Source organism: Lottia gigantea (assembly GCF_000327385.1).
Source record: "Lottia gigantea unplaced genomic scaffold LOTGIsca_32, whole genome shotgun sequence".
In the NCBI taxonomy this organism is placed as follows: domain Eukaryota; kingdom Metazoa; phylum Mollusca; class Gastropoda; family Lottiidae; genus Lottia; species Lottia gigantea.
Window position 1 is genome coordinate 2,370,462 of NW_008709073.1, and position 21,493 is coordinate 2,391,954.

General features: G+C 32.4%; 4 protein-coding genes across 4 annotated transcripts; 2 read left to right on the forward strand and 2 right to left on the reverse strand.

Moving 5' to 3' along the window:
- Positions 1–244: 244 nt before the first annotated feature.
- On the reverse strand, positions 245–5,931 carry LOTGIDRAFT_232858 (hypothetical protein; the record flags this gene model as incomplete). Its single annotated transcript, XM_009058086.1, has 10 exons — positions 5,857–5,931; positions 4,923–5,142; positions 3,956–4,052; positions 3,723–3,778; positions 3,324–3,377; positions 2,763–2,880; positions 2,470–2,494; positions 1,552–1,650; positions 982–1,074; positions 245–292 (listed from the first exon to the last, which is right to left on the reverse strand). The coding sequence occupies exons 2-10, from the start codon at positions 5,110–5,112 to the stop codon at positions 245–247; spliced, it is 780 nt and encodes a 259-aa protein (XP_009056334.1). The 5' UTR covers positions 5,113–5,142; positions 5,857–5,931.
- A 709-nt stretch (positions 5,932–6,640) lies between these two features.
- LOTGIDRAFT_119841 (hypothetical protein) lies at positions 6,641–10,334 on the forward strand (the record flags this gene model as incomplete). Its single annotated transcript, XM_009058087.1, has 9 exons — positions 6,641–6,839; positions 7,000–7,167; positions 7,352–7,550; positions 7,860–8,047; positions 8,315–8,466; positions 8,795–8,895; positions 9,377–9,525; positions 9,779–9,900; positions 10,059–10,334. Coding segments are annotated over 9 exons (1,554 nt in total), but the record flags the coding sequence as incomplete, so codon positions are not given.
- A 796-nt stretch (positions 10,335–11,130) lies between these two features.
- Positions 11,131–13,057, reverse strand: LOTGIDRAFT_232861 (hypothetical protein). Its single transcript, XM_009058088.1, has 4 exons — positions 12,722–13,057; positions 12,304–12,447; positions 11,813–11,936; positions 11,131–11,527 (listed from the first exon to the last, which is right to left on the reverse strand). The coding sequence occupies exons 1-4, from the start codon at positions 12,958–12,960 to the stop codon at positions 11,363–11,365; spliced, it is 672 nt and encodes a 223-aa protein (XP_009056336.1). The 5' UTR covers positions 12,961–13,057; the 3' UTR covers positions 11,131–11,362.
- Positions 13,058–14,199: 1,142 nt separating this feature from the next.
- On the forward strand, positions 14,200–19,785 carry LOTGIDRAFT_119943 (hypothetical protein; the record flags this gene model as incomplete). The annotated part of the gene is made up of 10 exons (XM_009058089.1): positions 14,200–14,366; positions 14,996–15,121; positions 15,366–15,481; positions 16,027–16,260; positions 16,297–16,349; positions 16,995–17,157; positions 17,418–17,583; positions 18,183–18,380; positions 18,720–18,851; positions 19,590–19,785. Coding segments are annotated over 10 exons (1,551 nt in total), but the record flags the coding sequence as incomplete, so codon positions are not given.
- Positions 19,786–21,493: the final 1,708 nt, after the last annotated feature.

The window sequence follows — 21,493 nt, forward strand, 5'->3', positions numbered from 1 at the left end:
GACTTAGGTATCATTGGTAAAAAAGATGGCGGAACTGTCCCTTTAAATGAAAAAACCAAGAATGGTTTGACAATGTTTAAGAAAATTGATGTACATGTATCTGTGTACAAAATGAGACATGATGTTCTTTAATGATACTTGTTATTTCTTAGGCAAAATTCATCTTTAAATGTCATTGAATTCTCCACTGTTAGTTTATCACATTAAATACTATTTGACCAGATATCACAATTTTTATATAATTTTATACCATACATGATGGTAATATATGATACTCCAATTCTAGAATGTCCTATAATAGAAATTTGAGATAAGGTTCATAATAAGTGTTTATATCAATATATATAAGGTAAGAATATGCTTTAAGGCAGTGGTTTTCAACCTGTTTTTGTATGTGTACCCTAATAGAATCAGCATGAAAATGATGTCCCCAAATATCCAAAGTATATCTATGATTGGATACCAGGCATGTTCTCTGGTAGTTTGATAGTAATAATTCTCTGAGTACTTCTAGACAATGTTAATTAAGGCTGTGTCTCATCACATGAGATGTTGTCTATATTGTAGTTGGATTATTTGATTTTTTTTTTAACCTGTGACTAGCTGTGACACATCAAATGTCCCCAAAGAAAAGTGACCACCATGGAACATGTCCCTGTTGTTGAAAACCTACGCTTAAAGAGATTTTGGAGCCGCCATTGGCTCAGTGAGTTAAGCACTTGCTTGCTAACCTAAAGGTCCAACATAGATGGAGATAAGCCTTCAGATTTTCCCCTGTCAGTATTGCTGGTTGGAGGGGCAGACATAGCAAAAGTGTTTAGTCGTCTGGATGGGACAATTAACCAAGGTCCTGGGCACATCAAAGCCCCTGCTACAGTCAGAAATCAAAAAAGAATACCGAAGGCAATAGCATTTGTTCTAAAAGTATCGATCTATTGTATTTCAAAATGGCTGCTTCCATGTAGTTTTTTTTGTACATACCTTACTTTCTGAATATAAATCTTTAACAGCTTGTAGTGTTCTAGAACCATCTAAACATATATTACTAGTACCACAACTACAGTATAGATTTACCTATAATAATAACAATATAATATCATTCATCGCATTGTCTTACAACCTTATGAAACAGTTCTGAATATAGTGCAAGATTTCTGCTACTAGAAGCCCAGTCTTAAGTGTCCTCAAACTTAAGTCAGTAAATCCAATTTTATAGATTATTTCATCTAGATTGACATATCAGCTCCGAAATACTAATGACTTAAAATGACTTTGCATTGAAAAAAATATATACATGGGCAAATAACTCAAATTTGTTAATATTGAGTAGAATTATCAGGGAATTGGGGATATTTTTCTGGTTGATATTTGAGTGAAGTTTGTTTTTATTAAATGTAAACTATATACAGAATGCAGGTTTCAGTGCCAACATCATGAAAGCATGTATTCATGGTATTCGTATATTCTAGCAGGGAATTGGCACAATGTTACCATGGAGACGCTTGATCATTGCAGTCAACTTCAAATCTTGTTTGATCATAAGTAACTTACCTGATGAGAATCTGTAAGAGTGAGTTTTTTTCTTAAAAACTTGGTAACATGACAAATTGTAGCTGCCCCTGTCACACGTATAAATCTTTTTTCTAATGCCTAAAATAAATAAAGAGTTGAAATAAAAGAGTTGAAAAAGAGTTGAAAGAGACCTTCTGTCTACCTGGCGGTTCTTGGCCAAACCTATTGCCATTGATCTTTCCCAGATTATCTATACCTATTTTCAGCTGGGTCCACTGGGATATTGAGAAGATGTCTTATTCAAAGTCACCAGGTTTCACACCTCAACTAAACCTTCAGTCATCATTCATTACAAAGCTAATGACATCATAAAAGGATCCCAAAGCCTTTACATGGTGCACTACAGCTGGTCCTCATTTAGTATTTTTGCTGTATATTGTAATATCCCATTATTATTGATAATCCTTTAGCAACATTTAGGGGTAGAGATCACATTAAATAACGGAACACAATTTTGACTCCTTAGTTTTATTACACACGACGTTTCAACAATCACCTGAAGATGACAATGTAGATTGTTGAAACGTTGTGTGTAATAAAACTAAGGAGTAGTATACCATAAAATTGTGTTCCGTTATTTAACATTATTATTGAGTTTGCTTCAAAAATAGTTTTCCTTGTGTTACTTCTGTTCTTTCCAACATGGGTTATAAGTGCAAATCTAAATATTTGGATTTCCCAATCAATTGTCCTGATAAAGATTTAATATCCAAAACACGTAGCATTGAAATTGAAAGCACAGAGTTTTTGATATACAATTTATGCGATTAAGTGTTCTTCTTAAAACTAAATCCAGTCATAAGTTGTGGTTATCCAGGAAAATATGATTCATAGATCATGTGTGGCACCAAATATCTAAGTAACTAAACATTGAGTTAGGATTCCTGGTTAACTTACCTTTAAAATAATTCCTGTTGAGCACCTAAAATAATTAATATACACATTGAGAATTTAATAAAACAATTATAGACCATTTAAATTTTACAACTATTTGTTGGAGTGTTTTTACTTCTACCATAATACAATTTAGTTTCTTATTTTTTGGTCTGAAGAAATATGAGCTTGGGGCACAGCACGAGTGAAATTTTACAATGGACAGCTTGTGTCTATCTAACAATGGGGAAACCAGGTTGAAAATCACCCAATATCATCTTAGCCTAAGCCACTGTCAAACAGAATAGAAAACTTACCCTCCATAATTTAACAGTAAAGATATAGGTGGTTTAATCTCAGCTTTATGTTCGTGTTTATGATCAACTTCTGTTTTAACAGGAGATTTTAAACAAGGTGTAACATAGGCTGGAATATCTACAAAATATCAGTTAAACTTCCTGATAGAACAGTATTTCTATAGCATAGCAAATTTAATCTGATTAAAATTCAATATAGACACTTCCTTTTAAGCGACTCCACATGCCATCCATGATCTGACAACATCTTTAAGCATCTGTTGTTCTGGGTGATTCAATAGTCAACCAACCAAATCCTCTTGATTTCCTTACTATATTAGAGGAATTCTGGTATATTCATTTTTAAATGTTGACTTGTAATGTCCAATCACAGTGTTGATTAGAATAAATAACAATAACTTGTGATACTATTGGGTCAAAATTCAAGAGAACATGATTTAAAGAAGAATCTTGTCAGATCATGGATACACACATCTATCATTATTTCTTTTCTAGTCTTCCTTCCTTCGCAAACAAATAATAAGTCCTCTACATGAGCTTGTATAAAATTGCTTTACTTACATTTTTTCTCAATGCCATGGATTTCATAAAACTTTTTCTCTCTTTCAAGTTCCTCTAAAAGATGAAACAAACATTATACTTCATGCAAAGTTGTTTATTAAAGTTATTACGTTTGCACGATTTTTTCAGTATCATTCAGGTAGCTTATTTTACTGCCAGTGCTTAAAACACCCTTTAATGCTTTGTATCTGGCACTTTGATACTCTGTTTCGAATCAATTAATGTTTTCATGAATAGTGATTCAATATTATAAGTCAATGTACTATCAGGTACTGCTTTAATGTCTGGTTCTGTCTGTGATTAGGTATTTAGGACATTGTTTTTTCTTCAGACAGCATAGTTAACAAACTGGTTTACACTATTCTAATAACAATACACTTGGAATAAAATAAATCTTACCTTCTGCTACATGAGGTAATAAACTATATAAAATATCTTGTAATGTTCTATCTAATCTATAAAAAAAATCATAAAAAATCGTATTATTAAATTTGTCAAGAACTGAGATAAGCCTACAATTAGGGGTAAAAAGCATTTTTATAGGGGGAAAAACAGGAACCATTAAGTATTTAATTGTGCAGATGAATATCTACAGTTTGATAACTGAAACATGTAAAGAAAAAGAAACATACTTGATATTAATAAGAGGTTCTGTTGGATGTATAACTATATTACATGTTGGACAATGAACATTCTTCTCTGTAAACTTAACAATACAACTCTTACAAACTAAAATAGAATTAAAAACATAAATTTACAGCAGGACTGATTTCAATATACTGCAGGACTGATATCACTATACTGCTAGTTGGATATCAATACACAACGATACTGATGTAATTTTACTGCAGGTATCAATTTACAATCACAAGACTGATATCAATTTACCTCAGGTCTGATATCTATTAACTGCAGGACTGATATCAATTTACCTTAATGACTTGTCTGAATTTACTGCAGGGCTGATATCATATAGCAGGACTTATATCATACTGCAGGACTGATATCAATTTACTGCATGACTGATATCAATGAACTGCAGGTATCAACATACTACTAGTTTGATATCAATTTACTTCAGGTCTGATATCTATAACTGCAGGACTGATATCAATTTACCTTAATGACTTGTCTGAATTTACTGCAGGGCTGATATCATATAGCAGGACTTATATCATACTGCAGGACTGATATCAATTTACTGCATGACTAATATCAATGAACTGCAGGTATCAACATACTACTAGTTTGATATCAATTTACTGCAGGTATCAATTGACTAAGGGCTAATATCAATTTACTGCAACACTCATTTATTATATAACAATCTTAATTTAATCTTTATTAGTCAAATTGATAATTGATGCAAAAGACGTATGTTCTCATCTTGTAATCTTGGCCAGTGCTTCTATAACACCCAACACTAATATTTTATGTACCTGTTGTATCTTATTTAAAAGTTATTATAAATTCATCTTGTAACAGCTGCTGTTCAGATATATATATATGTTAACTATTACTGTGCCTATGAGTGTGACTTTGCAGAAAAGTAGGACGTAAAACTCCATTCATTTCATTTCTTTTATGAGTGTGACTTACATGTATGCATACAATCAGTAATGGTGGATGCTTCATACAGATATCCTTTACAGATACCACATGTTAAATAACAATTTATATTAACAACTGGAACATAGACTTTACTCTCATCTTCCTCTCTTTTATTCTCATCTCTTGTAACCAGGTAGTTTTTAGGTGGGGTCACAACTTTTTTCTTTACACTCTCCATTTTTCATTTCCTTTCAACTCATTTTCAATTCTAAATTTCAATAAAATGGATATGTCTATATATGTAAATAAATACACCCAATGAAATAGCATTTCAAATGTCCTATTTTGTAAACAAAATGGGATACAACATTTTCAATCTTGACTAAAAACATGAAAAAGGTTCTATGCCATGAATATTTTATCTAATGTTTAAATTAAATATAGTCTAGGCCTTGGTTATTTATTATATCACCTGATTCAGTTTTCTGAAGACACATGGGCCTTAGTCTTTCAAAAAATCTAACTGTAGACGAAGATCCTAAGCAGAACAGCAAATTCTTTCAAAATCCAATATAACTATCCAAAAAGAAGTAAATTTGATATATTCACTCTAGATCTACATACAGTTTGATGGAAACATGTCATTGCATGATTCATTTAAATCCTTGCTGTTTGCCAAGTTTCCCCAGTTGAAATCAAATTTCAATTGATTTCATTAAATATTTGGTTCAACCATACAGAATAAATATAAATAAGGTGTCTAATAAAAAATACAGCTAGAATTCTATCATGACCAAAGCCTTATAGAGGCTTTAAGAAGCATTTCCTTCATCAAGTTCAAAGTAGGCCTCCTAAAATTTTAACCTGTCACTTGCTGTAAATTTCAAATTTAAATTACTTGACACATAGTTCACAGAGAATCAAAATCAATACATCAAATGAAAGCCTACACATTAAAGTATCAAAATAATGAAACAATCACCATCAATTTTCATTAATTACATAATAATAAACGAAATCCTTCAAATTAAGTTATGAGCCATAGTCAGTGGGTATGGTCATTTCCTGTAACAGCCTCTTCCATTGAAACAACGTAGAAACTGTATACAATAATTTCATTGGTTACTACAAAAAGCATTGTCCAATCACATAGCATGATAGATTAATACTAGTCCTTTACAAACCAAGATGGTGGGTACACGTGGTTCTGTTTTGATTTTGTCTGGATGCTAAATTTGTTAAATATTTATACGATTACTCGATAAATCATTACTATTTTGTTGCAGAAATCATCTTTTTAACTTTATTCTTTCGTCCATTCATTAGATTGGTAATCATGTCATATTGAACATAACTAGCAAGAATTGTGGATAACAATCGATGTCCATCACCAATTCTCCATCCATGTTTTTATTTCATGCACACCATTCTCGCCAATCTCGGTATTTGATTTGGTCGTTGGTACCTTTTTGTCAAAGTAACAAGTAAGGAATGATGACACCCGAGTGCGGTTTAAAGCACCACCCCCTCCCCTTCACATTTCAGCATTTTACAAACCTTAATTTGCAATTTGTGGAGACCTTGTCAAGACACTCCACAAATGTTAATAAGATGGTACCGATCGGAACATATGTTTGGTTGAATTGATGAATGCATCTATCTCATGTTGGGTATAGAATGGTAGAAGTAACCAAACTAAGAATGTAGTAACAAAAGCAAAGCATAGCTATTCTAATGGTAATGAATTTATTTTCTAGGCTGAAAGTTTATATGTCCTCTTTGAACATGCCTCTGGATATGGCCTATTCAGAGTGCGTGAATTTGAAGAAGTTTCCATGTTATTGCCTCAAGTTGAAGCCAGTGTTACAGATGTCAGTAAATTTAATTCTGTGGTGAAGCTAGTTGCATTTTCACCATTCAAAAGTGGAACTAATGCCTTAGATAATATGAACAGTGTTTCTGAAGGTGGGTATCTGTTATACTTATTACATAAATTTTGATTCAAAAATATAATGGAATAAAATAATATATTATAATAGTTTATCTCAACTTTGTGGAAATTAATAATAACCTTATGATGACCTTTAACCAGTATACATTTCTTCTTTTTTTTTTTCCCTTAAAGGTATTTTACATGATGACTTACGAGTGTTCATTGAAACAAATGTACCAAAATCTACAAAGAAAGAAAAGGTTATATTGGGTGTAGGCGATTCTAGAATTGGTGCTGCTATTTCAGAAGATTTATCTGTAAAATGTCAGCAAGTTGGAGTTGTTCAAGAGTTGTTGAGAGGTGAGTTTTCAGTTGGTTGGCTGGCTATTTTCTTTACCAAAAAAGTGGTTCAAGTTTGTATATTGAGCAATTGGTCAAATGACTGAAAGACATTTTAATGTATCCAACAGAAAAGCTTTGCTTCTTTTGTGAAAAATGGAAATGACACAGTTAATCTTTGAAATTATATGATTATTTCTTTCAGGAATAAGAGTTCACTTTGCAAAGCTTGTAAAAGGATTGACAGAAAAGTCTGCTGGAAAGGCTCAACTTGGTTTAGGTCATAGTTATTCTCGAGCTAAAGTAAAGTTTAATGTAAATAGAGTTGATAATATGATTATACAGAGTATAAGTTTATTAGATCAGTTAGATAAAGATGTCAACACATTCTCTATGAGAATAAGGTTTGTTTTGCATTTGATGTTACTTGCAAGAAGGATTAGATTCTCACTGTAGGAACTGATGTTGCTTTGAGCTCCATTTGTAAAAGCCTTGTCTATTCTTGAAAGTCACGGTGTGTGGTTGGATCCCAGCATAGGTTTATTAAGTGTCCCGTTTTTCAAACAAATTTCCCTTTTTTTGTCATGTAGATCCGAGGGTCAAGCATGGGAAAGCATATTGAGCAATCTTGCACAGTTGAATATGGAAAAAGACTAGGCTAAAATTTCTGCTGATTTATCTATTCGTGTTTCATAATTTCATTTTCGTTGCAGAGAATGGTATTCCTATCATTTCCCAGAGTTGGCTAGAATTGTCACAGATCATTTTAAATATGCTAGATTAGCTAAATTAATCAAAAATCGTAAAGAATTGACTAGGGAGCTTGAAGATGAAATAGAAGAGATCACCATAGATAGTTCTGTTACAAAGTCTATATATGATGCTGCCAAGTCTTCAATGGGTAAGTTATAGTTTTTATTATTATTATAAGCTATATCTATGAATGCTGTGGGTATATAGAATGTTCTTTACTTGTGAGGTCAATATTAAAAGGGCAGCTTTGATTAAAGGAAATTTTGCAGAAGTCTCAAATAAGGTTGACCTCCAAATATCAAATCCCTCAACTCATTTCATAAATTTCATATACCTGATATAATCACTTGTTTAAGAATCGCTAAGAAAGTTATTATTTTAAATAAATGTTGAATATTTATCAATTAAATTTTAGGAATGGATATTTCACCAATTGATCTATTAAATATTGAAATGTTTGCTACAAGAGTAATTGGTTTATCCGAGTACAGAAAGAACCTATCAGAATATTTACAGACTAAGATGCAGCAAGTTGCTCCAAACTTAGCAACACTGATAGGAGATCAGGTATGTGGCTTAAACCTATGCAGAAGGAATATTTTATAAAAATTCCATGATCTAAACAATTGGGGCAAAATTTACCACAGTTTTCAAAGGAACTTTAAGTGCATTTTGATTGTTGATTTGGTAGAATTTGAATCAATTCTTAAAGTGTTATTGCCCTTGAATTAGCTCAAAAGGGCAATTGTAAAAGTGTACTGAAAACACATTTGCATAACACCCGATATTAATATTAATGTTTCACCTGACTGAGCAATACTTTGATAACTTCAACATTGAGATGAAGCTGTTATATGAGCTGAATGACACAACTTTACTCTGTTTTTCTTTACAGATTGGTGCTCGTTTGATAGCTCATTCTGGTAGTTTAACTAATTTAGCTAAATATCCAGCATCAACAGTTCAGATCCTTGGGGCTGAAAAGGCTTTGTTTAGGTGAGGTTTGTCACTTTGTAGAAAATGTTGTAGTTTCTTTTCACTTCTTCAACCTACAGTAGTGTAATGTCATGAATGAATCTGATGTTATTATGTAGTTGGTATATTTTACACATCCATTTAAATATCCTCTCATTTCAGTTAGTTTTAATGAACAATAGATTTGATTTATTGAATATTTAATGACCTAGAACTTTTGATGCTTAACAGTATAGTCAGATCATGGATGGCAAGATTCACCCTTAGCAAAATAAAAACAAAACATTTAGATCTGTATTTAAAACAAATTGAAAACTTAGAGATGAGAGAAAATGAGATAATGAGAATTTTTTTTTGAGTGTGACTTTGGCCACCTGCTTTATATCTAGTTAGAGTTATGAAAGCAGTAATTTTTGTCCGTTTACACCTATTGTTAATGCAGAAACAAATATATTATATATAAGAAAATATGTGAAATTATTCTATTTTGATAATGTTGTAGGGCTCTAAAGACAAGAGGAAACACACCAAAGTATGGTTTAATCTTCCATTCCACATTTATTGGTAGAGCTTTAGCTAGAAACAAGGGTAGAATTTCTAGATATTTGGCTAATAAATGTTCTATAGCTTCTAGAATAGACTGTTTTGCAGGTAAATGAAACTTTTTATTTCTAAGATAATGTAATTCAGAAGTGTATGTAATAAAATGTCTCGAAATGTACTGCTTGTCAACTTCAATAGAGACTCAGGCTGAAGAAGACCAGCTGTCCGAGATCATTTTGACAAACTTCAGGTTATGTTTGAATATTTTTAAATGAGAGAATATGTACATCAATACATGAACTTCCATGTGGAGTTAAACACTTGAAAATTTCTAAAATATCGTCTGAATATTGTTTTGCAGAATATCCAACAGCTGTGTTTGGTGAACATTTAAAACAACAAGTTGAAGATAGATTAAAATTCTATGAAAGTGGTGATGTTCCAACTAAAAATGTTGATGTTATGAAAATAGCTGTAGGAGAGGTAATTAAGTTAAAAAAATTTCTTACAAAATCACTTCAAATCATTTACATATTCCCTTATATTTGACTAATGAAATGACTCAAAGTGAACCAAACACTTAGTTGTGGATGTTTTTGGAGTACTTCATAAATAAAATTGGCTTCTTTAACACTTTTTAGGCTGAAGTTGTTCAGAAAAAATTGGCCAAAAAAGAAAAGAAGAGAAAAAGAAAGGCTGCTGAGTTAGAAGCAACTTTAGAAACGACTATGGAAACAACCATGGAAGAAGAAACAGAAGAACCCATCAAGAAGAAGAAAAAGAAGAAGAAGAAGAGTAAGGAAGAAAGTGAAGAGGAAGAAATGGAAACAAGTGTTGCTATGGATACCACAGCAGAATTAGAAGATACACCATCTAAAAAACCCAAAAAGAAGAAGAAAAAGAAGAATGCAGACTAAATGAGAATAAAAACCAAATGAGTTTTTAATGTGTATATAAACTTCATATAACATCATTAGATAGAATTCATTAAGTAATGATTATAATTCACACCTTAACTTGTATGTTGGGTAGTAACATTGATTAATTTACATAATGCGACAGTTGTTCTGCATTTTGAATCATTGCTTTTCAGTTATTTTATGCCCTAGTGAATTAGTTTTTTGGTCTGATTCTGAGCAACCCTATTGTCACAAGTTCTACCCCACCATGAAGGTGAATTACGTTATACGTTCATGTGATAACACAGACAAACTTTGTCATAAATTGAGAGTGTAGATAATGAATTTCCAAGATGGTATGAAGTGTTAATTGCTAAAAATGATGCAATTGTTGGTATATCTTGAAGAAGAATGATAGGAAAGAAATCCGTGCTGACTGTTGTAGGGAAAAAAATGGAGAACAATGCACCCATGGCAGATATAAAATAACACTGCTTTTCATGGCAATAAATTATGAATTTGAAGTTGTCACTCATTAAAATCAGAATTTACACAGAAAATAACCTCACACTTCACACTTTGTGTAGATCTCAATCAAATCTACATAAGCTTCGTTCAAAAGATGTAAACTATAGTTTTCGACTGTGAATGGTAGTGACAAGGTCAAGCAAGTTTCTTATGAAACTGTTACTGAAATATGGTTTCTATTCTAAAACTTTTCAGAACTACCTGTACACTGCCCATACTTGAAACTTGTTCAAAATTGAAACAATACATTGTCAGGGGCAACAGTAAAAAATCTACTCTTTGATGTTAAAAAGGATATTTTTATACACATCAGATTATACATGCAAGATAATAATCTAGATATAATACTCTTTACCACATATTCTCTAAATGATCTTAGTGCCAGGATGTCCCAGAGTCTTAACTTCTAACACTGTTTCCAGGACGTCATAGCGCCATACCATTTTGAGAATTGAAGAGTTTAATTAAGTGTCACAGGATAGGTAAACAAGCATTAGTTTATGATAATACACATCTAACTAAGCATCGGGCTCTGAAGAAATATCCTCCTTTAGCTTGGTTTTTCCTCTAGTCAACCTCTGTCCTTTTCTGTTAATAGGGAAATTAAAATCTTTTCTAGAATCTAACACTTTTTCTATCTCCTCATCCATGTTCTCTTGGGTGATAAACTTTTCCGAAAATTTCTGAAAAATGAAGAATTCATAGGCTTTCATATGCAGTAAATTGGCTTAAAGACTTAAAAAATGGCTGTTATGCAGAAGATACTAATGATATGGCTCAAATAAAAATTAACCTATATTTTCAAAGCAGTCCTAATCAACATAGGTGTTGGAAACCATTTCATTTTACCTGCTAAACATAGATCCTGCACTTCCTGATGAGCATTTGTTTATCCGAAACACAAGAAGTATGGATTTTATTATTCCTATGACACAAGTAGAAGTCAGAAAAATATCAATAAAACTTACGATATTGTTATCAATTCTACTTTGTAATTCAGCTATTTGTTCTTCATCTTTTTCTTTCTGTTTCTGATCTTTTATAGCTTTTATCTTGGCACTTTTCTGAGCTTCAGCTAATTCTCTTGCTTCTCTATAAAAATATAAACAATGTTGAGGCGTGAGAACATCATGCATTTGTCAATGTACAGAAGACTTAAAGGGATTGTAAAGAGGTTTTCTTAATTTTTTATATGTATTGGGGACACTAATCGCATCAATTTGCATTATTCCAATTTACAATCACACGTTTGTAGTTCCTGCAATTCCACTAAACTAAGTTTTTTATGTTGTCACTAATCACGAAGGGCCTTATGTGATAACGCATATTTTGCAATAAGTGACTAGTTTATTGATGGTCAGGAACCAAGAATGTACATTTGACAAAAACATTTAGAGACATATGATTGCAAACAGTTCCCCTTTTGAACAAAAAACTTCCCAGACATGAATCTTAATACCTTATATTGGCACTTTCTTGATTCCACTGTGCATTGACTTCTATAGATAATCTAACTTCGGCTAATTCTTGCTCAATCCCAACACTTTTATCATATTCCTTCCTTGCCTGCTTCTCTTCTTGAACAAATTTGGTGAAGTAAGACCTGCAAAATACACAATTTTAGTATTTGTTACAAAAAATAGGTCATTTCCTACCAGTCATAGGATAGAACCTCTTGAAGTTCCAACCCAATTATTTGCTATGGACACAAAGACATTCTAAGGCAATTGGGAATTATATTTTGAACACTTTAGAAAAAAAACCAAAAACCCTATTTGGTAAACTAGTTTAAATATTAATAAGTGAAATAACCATAGAATTGTACTGAGAGGTGTTGGTTATCTTTTAAGCACAAATATTCAGGGAGAGATAATTACCTAATTGCTTTCATTTGCGTTCTGTAATTTGCGTATTTTTGCATTAGCATTTTGTTTTCTTCTTCATCTCTCGGAGTTGGCTTCCGAACATAAAATAATTTACTCTGTGTCTTTGGAATCCATCTGGGCTTTCTCCATCGCACAGATATTACAGAAGAATTACAAACTCTTAAAGATAAGGGGTATACAATATTCAATGATTTCAGTGAATTACATGTTCTCACACAGGCAGAAGCCATTTTAAGTGAATATTTTGCAATAGGAAAGTGGATAATTCTATTACTAACTCATTTCTTAGATAAACAAATATCGAGTATAACTTTGGACGCCATGCTGCTTCCGGTTAGAGCACATAAAAGACACTTCGTTCCACCCGATGGAAAAAAGGCTACAACCATTTGTTGTATTAAGATTTCGTATTATTTGATCCTATTTTCAAGTTTACGACTATTTTTGAATAATTTGGGAGGAAAACATTGCTAAAAATAGTCTACAAAGATTACGAATTGGACGAAATATCCCAGCTCATTTATTGCTTTAAGAATTATCTTCCCTTGTTCAGACTGGATAATCGAATTGTAAACATGGGACATGTGAACATTGCACCATTAAACATAATATTACAAACACTTTAAATCACATAAAAAAAAAGAGACATGCCGATATAAGCATTTGTATTTTTACAAGAGAATGAAGGGGCTTCGGCTGATTATGTTTGCCACGCCGGGAGTTGTATTGGGAGGTATGGATTAATAAATAATCAGGATAATAAAATTGGGTGTATGACTATGATGTATCATACAATACATAAAAATGATCGAATATTTAGCTAGTAAAATAACAATAATTATTTGAGCATTTGGCTTTATCCCATGAATAAGGGAATATTAAATCGTGTATATTTATGTTATATCATTAGATACACTGCCATATTTGGACATATTTTAGAAATGTCCAAGCAGTTATAATCGCCTTGTCACATTTGTTTGGATGCTGTCATTGTATAAGCCTTTATTTTCAGGTGTTGCAATGTGGCAAGTCTACAGATTATTTACTAGAGGTCTACAGAAACAAAAGCTAAATACTGGAAGAAAACCAAGTAAAATTCATATTGTTACAAAGGCTTCAGAATGGGAGCTTCTGTACCCTGCAGTTCTGAAGGACATCACAGAAATGAAGGTAGGGCCTATGTATAAATTTTACCATTAAATCGATAATTAATGCATGGACACTTTATTGTGGCTTTAGTACCTAGCCAACCTCCAATAACCTGTAAAATGGCATTTATGTAAAAGGATAAATGATCAGCAACATAAAGAGAGATCTGTATGGTTTTTAAACACATATATCTTTTCTAGTTTTACATTTTGCTAGAAGTACGAATTTAAATCTATAATGATTATATTCATACTGGTACTGTTAATACCTGTTCAAGTTTTCACTAAGCTCCATGTTATCTCTGAACTTTATTATTGCAGGTGCTGGGACTAGATTGTGAATGGGTTATGGATAGAGAAAATAATATCACATATCCTGTAGCTCTATTACAATTAGCTACATATCAAGGCCTCTGTATTCTTATACGCTTAAACCTAATGGAGAATAACATTCCAAAATCTTTGTTGAAAATATTAAGTGATAGAAGGTAATGATAAATAATAATGAAAAATTAATATTATGATAGTTGATATTCGTGGTCATCTCCAAATTTATTTTGTTAGACTGTTTTCGCTGGAGCATGTACACTATTTACTGTAATGGATTTTTTAGAGAAACTTTCAATATCCAGTCAGAAATACTAGACCGAAACATCTATCTCTATTCCAGCGTCTGATAGCTATTTGAACAGATGTCAGCTGGTGTAGAGAAAGAAAATATAGGCCCTGTTAAATGGGTACATTCCGCATCTTAAACCTATTTTAAAGGTAATTCAATAGTATGTAAGATAAAACACATCTTTGGAGGTGTGGAAAATCCCAATTTTACAGGGTCTTTTTCTTCTGACTCTACTCCAGCTGACAACTGTCAAAATATCCATCAGAGGCTGGAATAGAGGCAGATGTTTCGGACTAGGGGAAATATCAGTGAAGATAACAAAAAAATTATGGCTTTTAAGGGATTAGTACTTCTGAAGACTATTCAAGACTAAAATCAATCCCCCAAAAATGCTGATTGTTCCCTTTTAAATTTAAATGAGAAAACATTCAACAGTAGCCTATATAACCAATGTGGTTGTAAGAAATAATAAACTTGAGTTTAAACTAAATATTTTAGTATTCTGAAATGTGGTGTAGCAGTAAATGATGATGGTAATAAATTATATAAAGATTATGGTATAACAGTTTCAGGCTGTGTAGATTTAAGACATATCTTACCTAGAGTAAGGGGCATGTATCAGTGGTAAGTATTTGTTAGTTTACCCACTTTTTTTGTCAAGGCAAATATGTTTATGCACTTCCAGAGGCATTTTCAGTCTACCCAGCTGATAATTTGAGAAAGATCAATGCCAAGGACCAGCTGGTAGAAAGGATCCTTAACTGTGAACCTAAGTTATTAAAAATATAGATATTTCTTTCTTTCATATGCCAATTATAAGGAATTAAAAAATTTCAAAAATATTTCATCAACTGAATTTTGTTTGCAGCAAATCAAAAGGTTTAAAAGGATTATCTGAAGCCATATTAGGATTTTCTATTTATAAAGATTCTACAATTCGATGTGGAAATTGGGAAGCTGATGTCCTTTCAGAAAAACAGGTTAGTCTGTCAGTTCATCTGTCCATTTGATTTGTTCATTCACATTTCGTTGATAACACTCTAGATCGATTTTATATACACTGTATATTAAAGAGATTGTAAAGAGGTTTTATAAATTTGTTAAGTTTATTGGGGACACTGATAGCATCAATTTTCTCCATTCCAATTTTCAGTCAGAAGTCTGTGGTTCCTGCAATTCCAAAATAACTAAGGGTTTTATGGCATTACTAATTGGAAAATATATGGTTTATCATATAAGGCCCTTTGCGATTAGTGGCGTCATCAAACACTTAGTCTGAGTAGAATTGCAGGAACCACAGACGTCTGATTGAAAATTCACATAAATAAATTTGGAAAACCTCTGTAAAATCCTTTTAAGTAGATATGATACAGGGAATATCAAGGTTGAATTTGATTGATCTCTTATGATTATAAACAGAATTATTGCCGTTGTCTCTAAATAATACTTATATTATGGGGAAGACCACCTTTAACTGCAGGTAATCATTCTGCTATTTCTGCTATTGTCATGTTAAACATTTCAGATAGAGTATGCAGCTTTAGATGCCTTAGTTGGAATAGATATTTACACAAAGTTGGTTATGACCAAATTATTGGGTTATATTCCTACCAAAAAACAACTTGAAACACAAGTCTACTGTAACCATGACTATTTCATGACAAGTAAATCATTATCACAAGGTTTGGTTGATGTTCCTTACAAAAGAAATTTCTATGATGGAGATTCATTATCACAAGTAAGAAACAGATGTCATTATCAAAGTATTTCTCTTCACTGATGACAGAGTATGATTTTAGCTACTTGTAGCCCTGTTGTTAGGGTGGGGTCTGTGGGGGCTTGGCCCCAGAAAGTGAGAATTGAGCCCCTGGAAATTATTGTTCAGTTTAGCAGAGATTGATTCATTTACAGTGTCTTTGTACAAAATCAAAAAGATACAGATTTTGATGGTTTTTGGCACCTCAAAATTGTCAGAAATGAGTTCACTGGGTCTTTAATTCTTCAAAATTAAGAGTACAAAATCTGACCCCAGCACCAATTCATTCCTGCGACAGGACTGGCTACAGAATAAAAATCTGGCATCAGGTTCATCTACATGTAAAGGAAAATTGATAACAGAATTGACAAGGGATAGTATTATATCATCAGTAATAATTATAATTACATGCTTAAGTTGCTATATTTCATGCAAGAGTAACGTTGTTGGCCTTGGTATTTGTGCTTCTCTCATAATCACTCATTGCAGAAGAGCTAAATATTGGATTCCCATTCTAGAAAATAATGTCTATGCTTCCCCACAACCATAATAAATGAACCTCTTTCAATGTGTAGCTATACATCTTTTCAATTCCCTTGTCAATTGTTAGGTTTGTGGGATTCATACATGCATTTATTATCAGCACATTTTTAGTGAGAGAAATTTCAGTGATTGTTAGATGTAGTATAATTAGCTATGTAAATGTCAAATTTAAAAAACGACCTTTAATTGATATTTCAGACAAATCTCACCAGTAAAAAGAATAAAGTTGATAGTTTACGATCATATTCCTCACGACAAAGACCTCTCTATCATAATTGTCAGTTAGAGGCACCAGACGGTCAAATGTTATGTACTTGTGATGTTAAAAAAGCTCAATGGTATATAATGAAAGATTTAGGATGTAAGTTGTATTATGTATATTTTTATTAGTGGCAACCCGGTTTCCCCCTGTCAGTGATGCATAATGGAGAGGTTGACATTCAAATAGCATCTTGTAATGCGGATAGGTCAATAAACCCGAGGCCCTGTGTACTACTGCTTTGCGTGTTAGAGATGCCTTGACAGTTGTAAATGGAAAAAGAGTAGCCTAATACTTCTGTCCTGGCAAAATTTCCCTCATTTCATACTGCATTGACTTACACTCCATTCATTTTATTTCAGATAAGGTGAAAGATGATCCTTTAACTGTAAGATTAAAATTTGAACCTTCAGGCAGACCAGAATCTGAGAATAATTATTATTTACAGTTTAAAGATAATATGTGTGTAGTCTGTGGTAGATCAGAATCATACATCAGGAAATTTATAGTTCCACAAGAATACAGAAAGTAAGTCTGACTTGTTTGGTATAGAAGGAGATTTTGTGGTTTACAAAAAAATACGTCCATTTGTCATATTACAGGACCATTCGATTGGTGAGTTCTGCACGTTCTGGCTTTATGGAATATACAGAGCATTTAATAAAACAAGTTGGAACAGAGTTCAAAATGGTGGAGAAGCAAATGGACGGGAAAATTTTGAATGCGACATATCTCCTTTCATACCATTCAAAAGGCAGTAGAATTGCAACAGACGGAATCTCCAATCGAGCGCCATCTACATATCTTTGTTGTAAAGAATGTGATTGCATTTATGCTGTTTGATTTCTAAAATATTAAGCTGTCAAATATATTAGCTCTTGAAATGTCCATGCACCAGTTTTCTTTTCATTAGCTAAAAAAATATTAAAGTGAGATGGATCTCCGAAAGTCCGTTGAGCTTGGAATTCTAGGTTGTAACATTGTCGTGGCATTATATTTTTAACACTGTTGCAATACATCTTTTACATCACAAATAAGAGAAAAAGCAGCAGACGTCATCTTGAGATGATGAAAAAAATGTATGCAGACTTGATGAGTTATCTTATGTAAATTTTTTATTGTTTCAGATTTTTTCCATATCATATAAAAGCTCATACATCTCATGATGTTTTGTTATTATGTCCATCATGTCATCAGATAAGTTCACAAAATGATTCCGAATTCAGACTGACATTAGTTGAAGAATGTTCAGCACCATTAGGAGCAGGAAGTAGTTCCAAATCTACACAGGACCATGAACTTCAAAAAATAAAAGGAGCAGCAAAGTAAGCAGACTTTTGTTTATCAAAATATTAAAATGACAGTTCTCCTGTTTATTCAGTTTGGCAAGTTTTATGGGAACTTCAATTGCAAGATTTTCACTGTTGAAATTATATTTTCTCGTTATTTGATACAATGTACATGACTATCTACAAAATGCTGTAATCTTCATGCAATTTCTGTGGACAAGGGAATAAAAAAGGTAAGCTCAATGTATGAAAAATAAGTGTTAGACAACAAGAGAACATCCCAAAGCTTATAAGCTTCAGCTTTTGATACATAATTTTACCCAAAATTATTATATTATTAAAGCTACGTGGTTTTCTCTGTGGTCTTTCTTGCAGAGCTTTGGTGTTAAACAAAGACAAAATACCAGAAAAAAGAGTTGAAGTGTTAGAATCTGTAGTAAAGGAATTTTTTAATGTTGAAGAACTATCTGATGATTTATTACATGAAGCTATGGACATGGATATCAGGTAAATTTTATTTCTGAACATTTTTATTTTCCCTGCTATTTTTTCTGCTTTTGAAGGAGTTATACCTCTCATGATTACAGTGTTGACTGATTACAGTTTTGACTGAATACAGTGTTGACTGATTACAGTGTTGACTGCTTACATTGTTGACTGATTACATTGTTGACTGATTACAGTTTTGACTGATTACAGTGTTGACTGATTACAGTGTTGACTGATTACATTGTTGACTGATTACATTATTGACTGACTACATTGTTGACTGATTACATTGTTGGCTGATTACAGTGTTGACTGATTTCAGTGTTGACTGATTTCAGTGTTAACTGATTACAGTGTTGACAGATTACAGTGTTGACTGTTTACAGTGTTGACTGATTACATTGTTGACTGATTACATTGTGAATATTGCCCATACAATCTCCACTTTTGCACACAAGTTTCAGATTTGCTAGAATGTTGTTTACACCAATTTCACTGCAGATATTGAACACGGCATAAAACAAATGAACCTGAAAATTTGTTTGTAGTGTCAATAGAATAAGATTTTGATCATTTGAATGAATTTGTTATTCTTGGATTTTTGAAGAGCCTTCAAATAGTCTTGAAAAGTACACCAAAACTGCCTACCTCAAGGAATAGAGACTACTGTTTCAATCTCATGTCTTACTGCAGCTGTAGGTGTATGCCTCTACAGACTGTCTATACTCAAATGTATTATGATTACTCTTTTTTTAGGGTATTTAATGCTTCATATGTACCTCATGCTCAGAAAGTGGTTGAATATATGAAAAAACATGGTGGTTTATTAGAATTCGAGAAAAGATGGCGAAAACATTTTGTGGAGAAGATGAAACCAAATTATCTACCTCCTTTTTGGTCTGTTGATCATACACATCAACAAGTTTTAAAATTATATGGAGTAGATGCTTAGTGCTCTTCATCTAAAGAGGAAGAGGACAGGGCTCATCTCGAACTTACGTCTTGCGTATTTCTTGAGAGGAACTGGAATTACCAGTAGACCTGAACACAACTTAGTTAAGACTTTACAAGCAACATGTGATAAATCTTTCGCAATTCCAGTGGTTAATTCCCTACACTGCTGACTAAAGAGGGGGTCTTACACAGATCCTGCTTTACCTGCTGATAATTTTCACTTTATCAGCTGATAGAACTCAATATTAACTATTCTATAGATTTTTCTGAATTGATGCAATGGTGTACCTGCAATTAAATAAAGACTAACTGGAAACAGATATATTGAAACATCACAAGTTATTTATTTAATATGAAGTCAGATGACATTTTATCCTTTCGTCTTGTTGTTTGTCCTCTTGACGTGAAAAGACATCACTAAACCATCATCTTGTAAGTTTGGTCATTGATAGCTATATAAAAATATACAATTATTTTCTCTTCATTGAATAAATGTCTATAAAATGCAAGGTAAATCAAATTCGTCAGAGAAAATAAATTACACAAAAAAGCTATCTAAGCTTTATCTGCTGATAATCATATCAAATATATTTTTGATAAGTTATGATTTTATCTGATCATAACAAATTTGCACGAGTGAATTTTATTTTTAGTGAATTTTATTTTTTACATGTAATTTTCGCATGTATAATCTGTTTGCTGGAGCACTTAGGGGTCAGAGGTTAATCCTGGCTTAATTAAGTCAAGATTATACCCCAGGATTTTGCAGATCAGAGAGTAACACGTGGAGAAAGTGTCTAAATGTAGTAATGAAGATAACTACAGAGGCCCCAATTTGTTTCTATCAATAGTCGTATTCTATAATACTATATATATAAGATGAAATCAGAAACAAAAGGCTTTGATTAGAATGAGAATGGTTATCCTTCGTCCATGATTCTAGCAGTATCTCATACATACTGGCAGCAGTAGCTGTGTGACTTATCGAGTTAAGAAGTCAATAAACGAATTACAGTGTACAGTTCGGCGTATACGAGATAAATGGAAAATAGAACAAGCCAATTGCGTTCTGGTCCATACCTCGTGTGTTCGCTTCTTTTATTTTTCACCCGAGAAATATAGTTTGTACTAGAGTTCTGAGATGCCCCTATCAGCGATGAAGATTGGATAGATCGTGTAAACTAAGACATTATGGGAGGCGACTGCTATGGAAATTTCATGTTAGAAAATTGACTTCAATGAAAAAGAAAAAATAAAAGGTAATTAAAAAGCTTACTTTTTTATTTCAAAACAAATTAAAAAAACAATTGAAACAATTACTGTTTTACATATTACTGAAAGGTAATGTTTGATTATTACAGTATTAACAAACGGTTACAAAAAAGATACAAAACAAAAACAAAACAAAAATCACTTTATGAAATGATAACTAGCTAATCGCATTGATTACATGTGCAAAAGGAAGAGATGAGATGAGGTTATTGATAAACATCGTACGCTGCAAATGAACACGGTATTTCGTGTATAACCCATCTTTACACGGTAGTTTCTACAACCGTTTTTATAAATTCATATTAACGGTATCAGTTGAGCTTTTGTCTGGAAAATCTTTATGATCTATATTTGCGGGTGTCTGCCTATAACATCACAAAATTAAATCCTAAGTTGTCTATACTAGTTTATATATTACACAGAAACATCCGAGT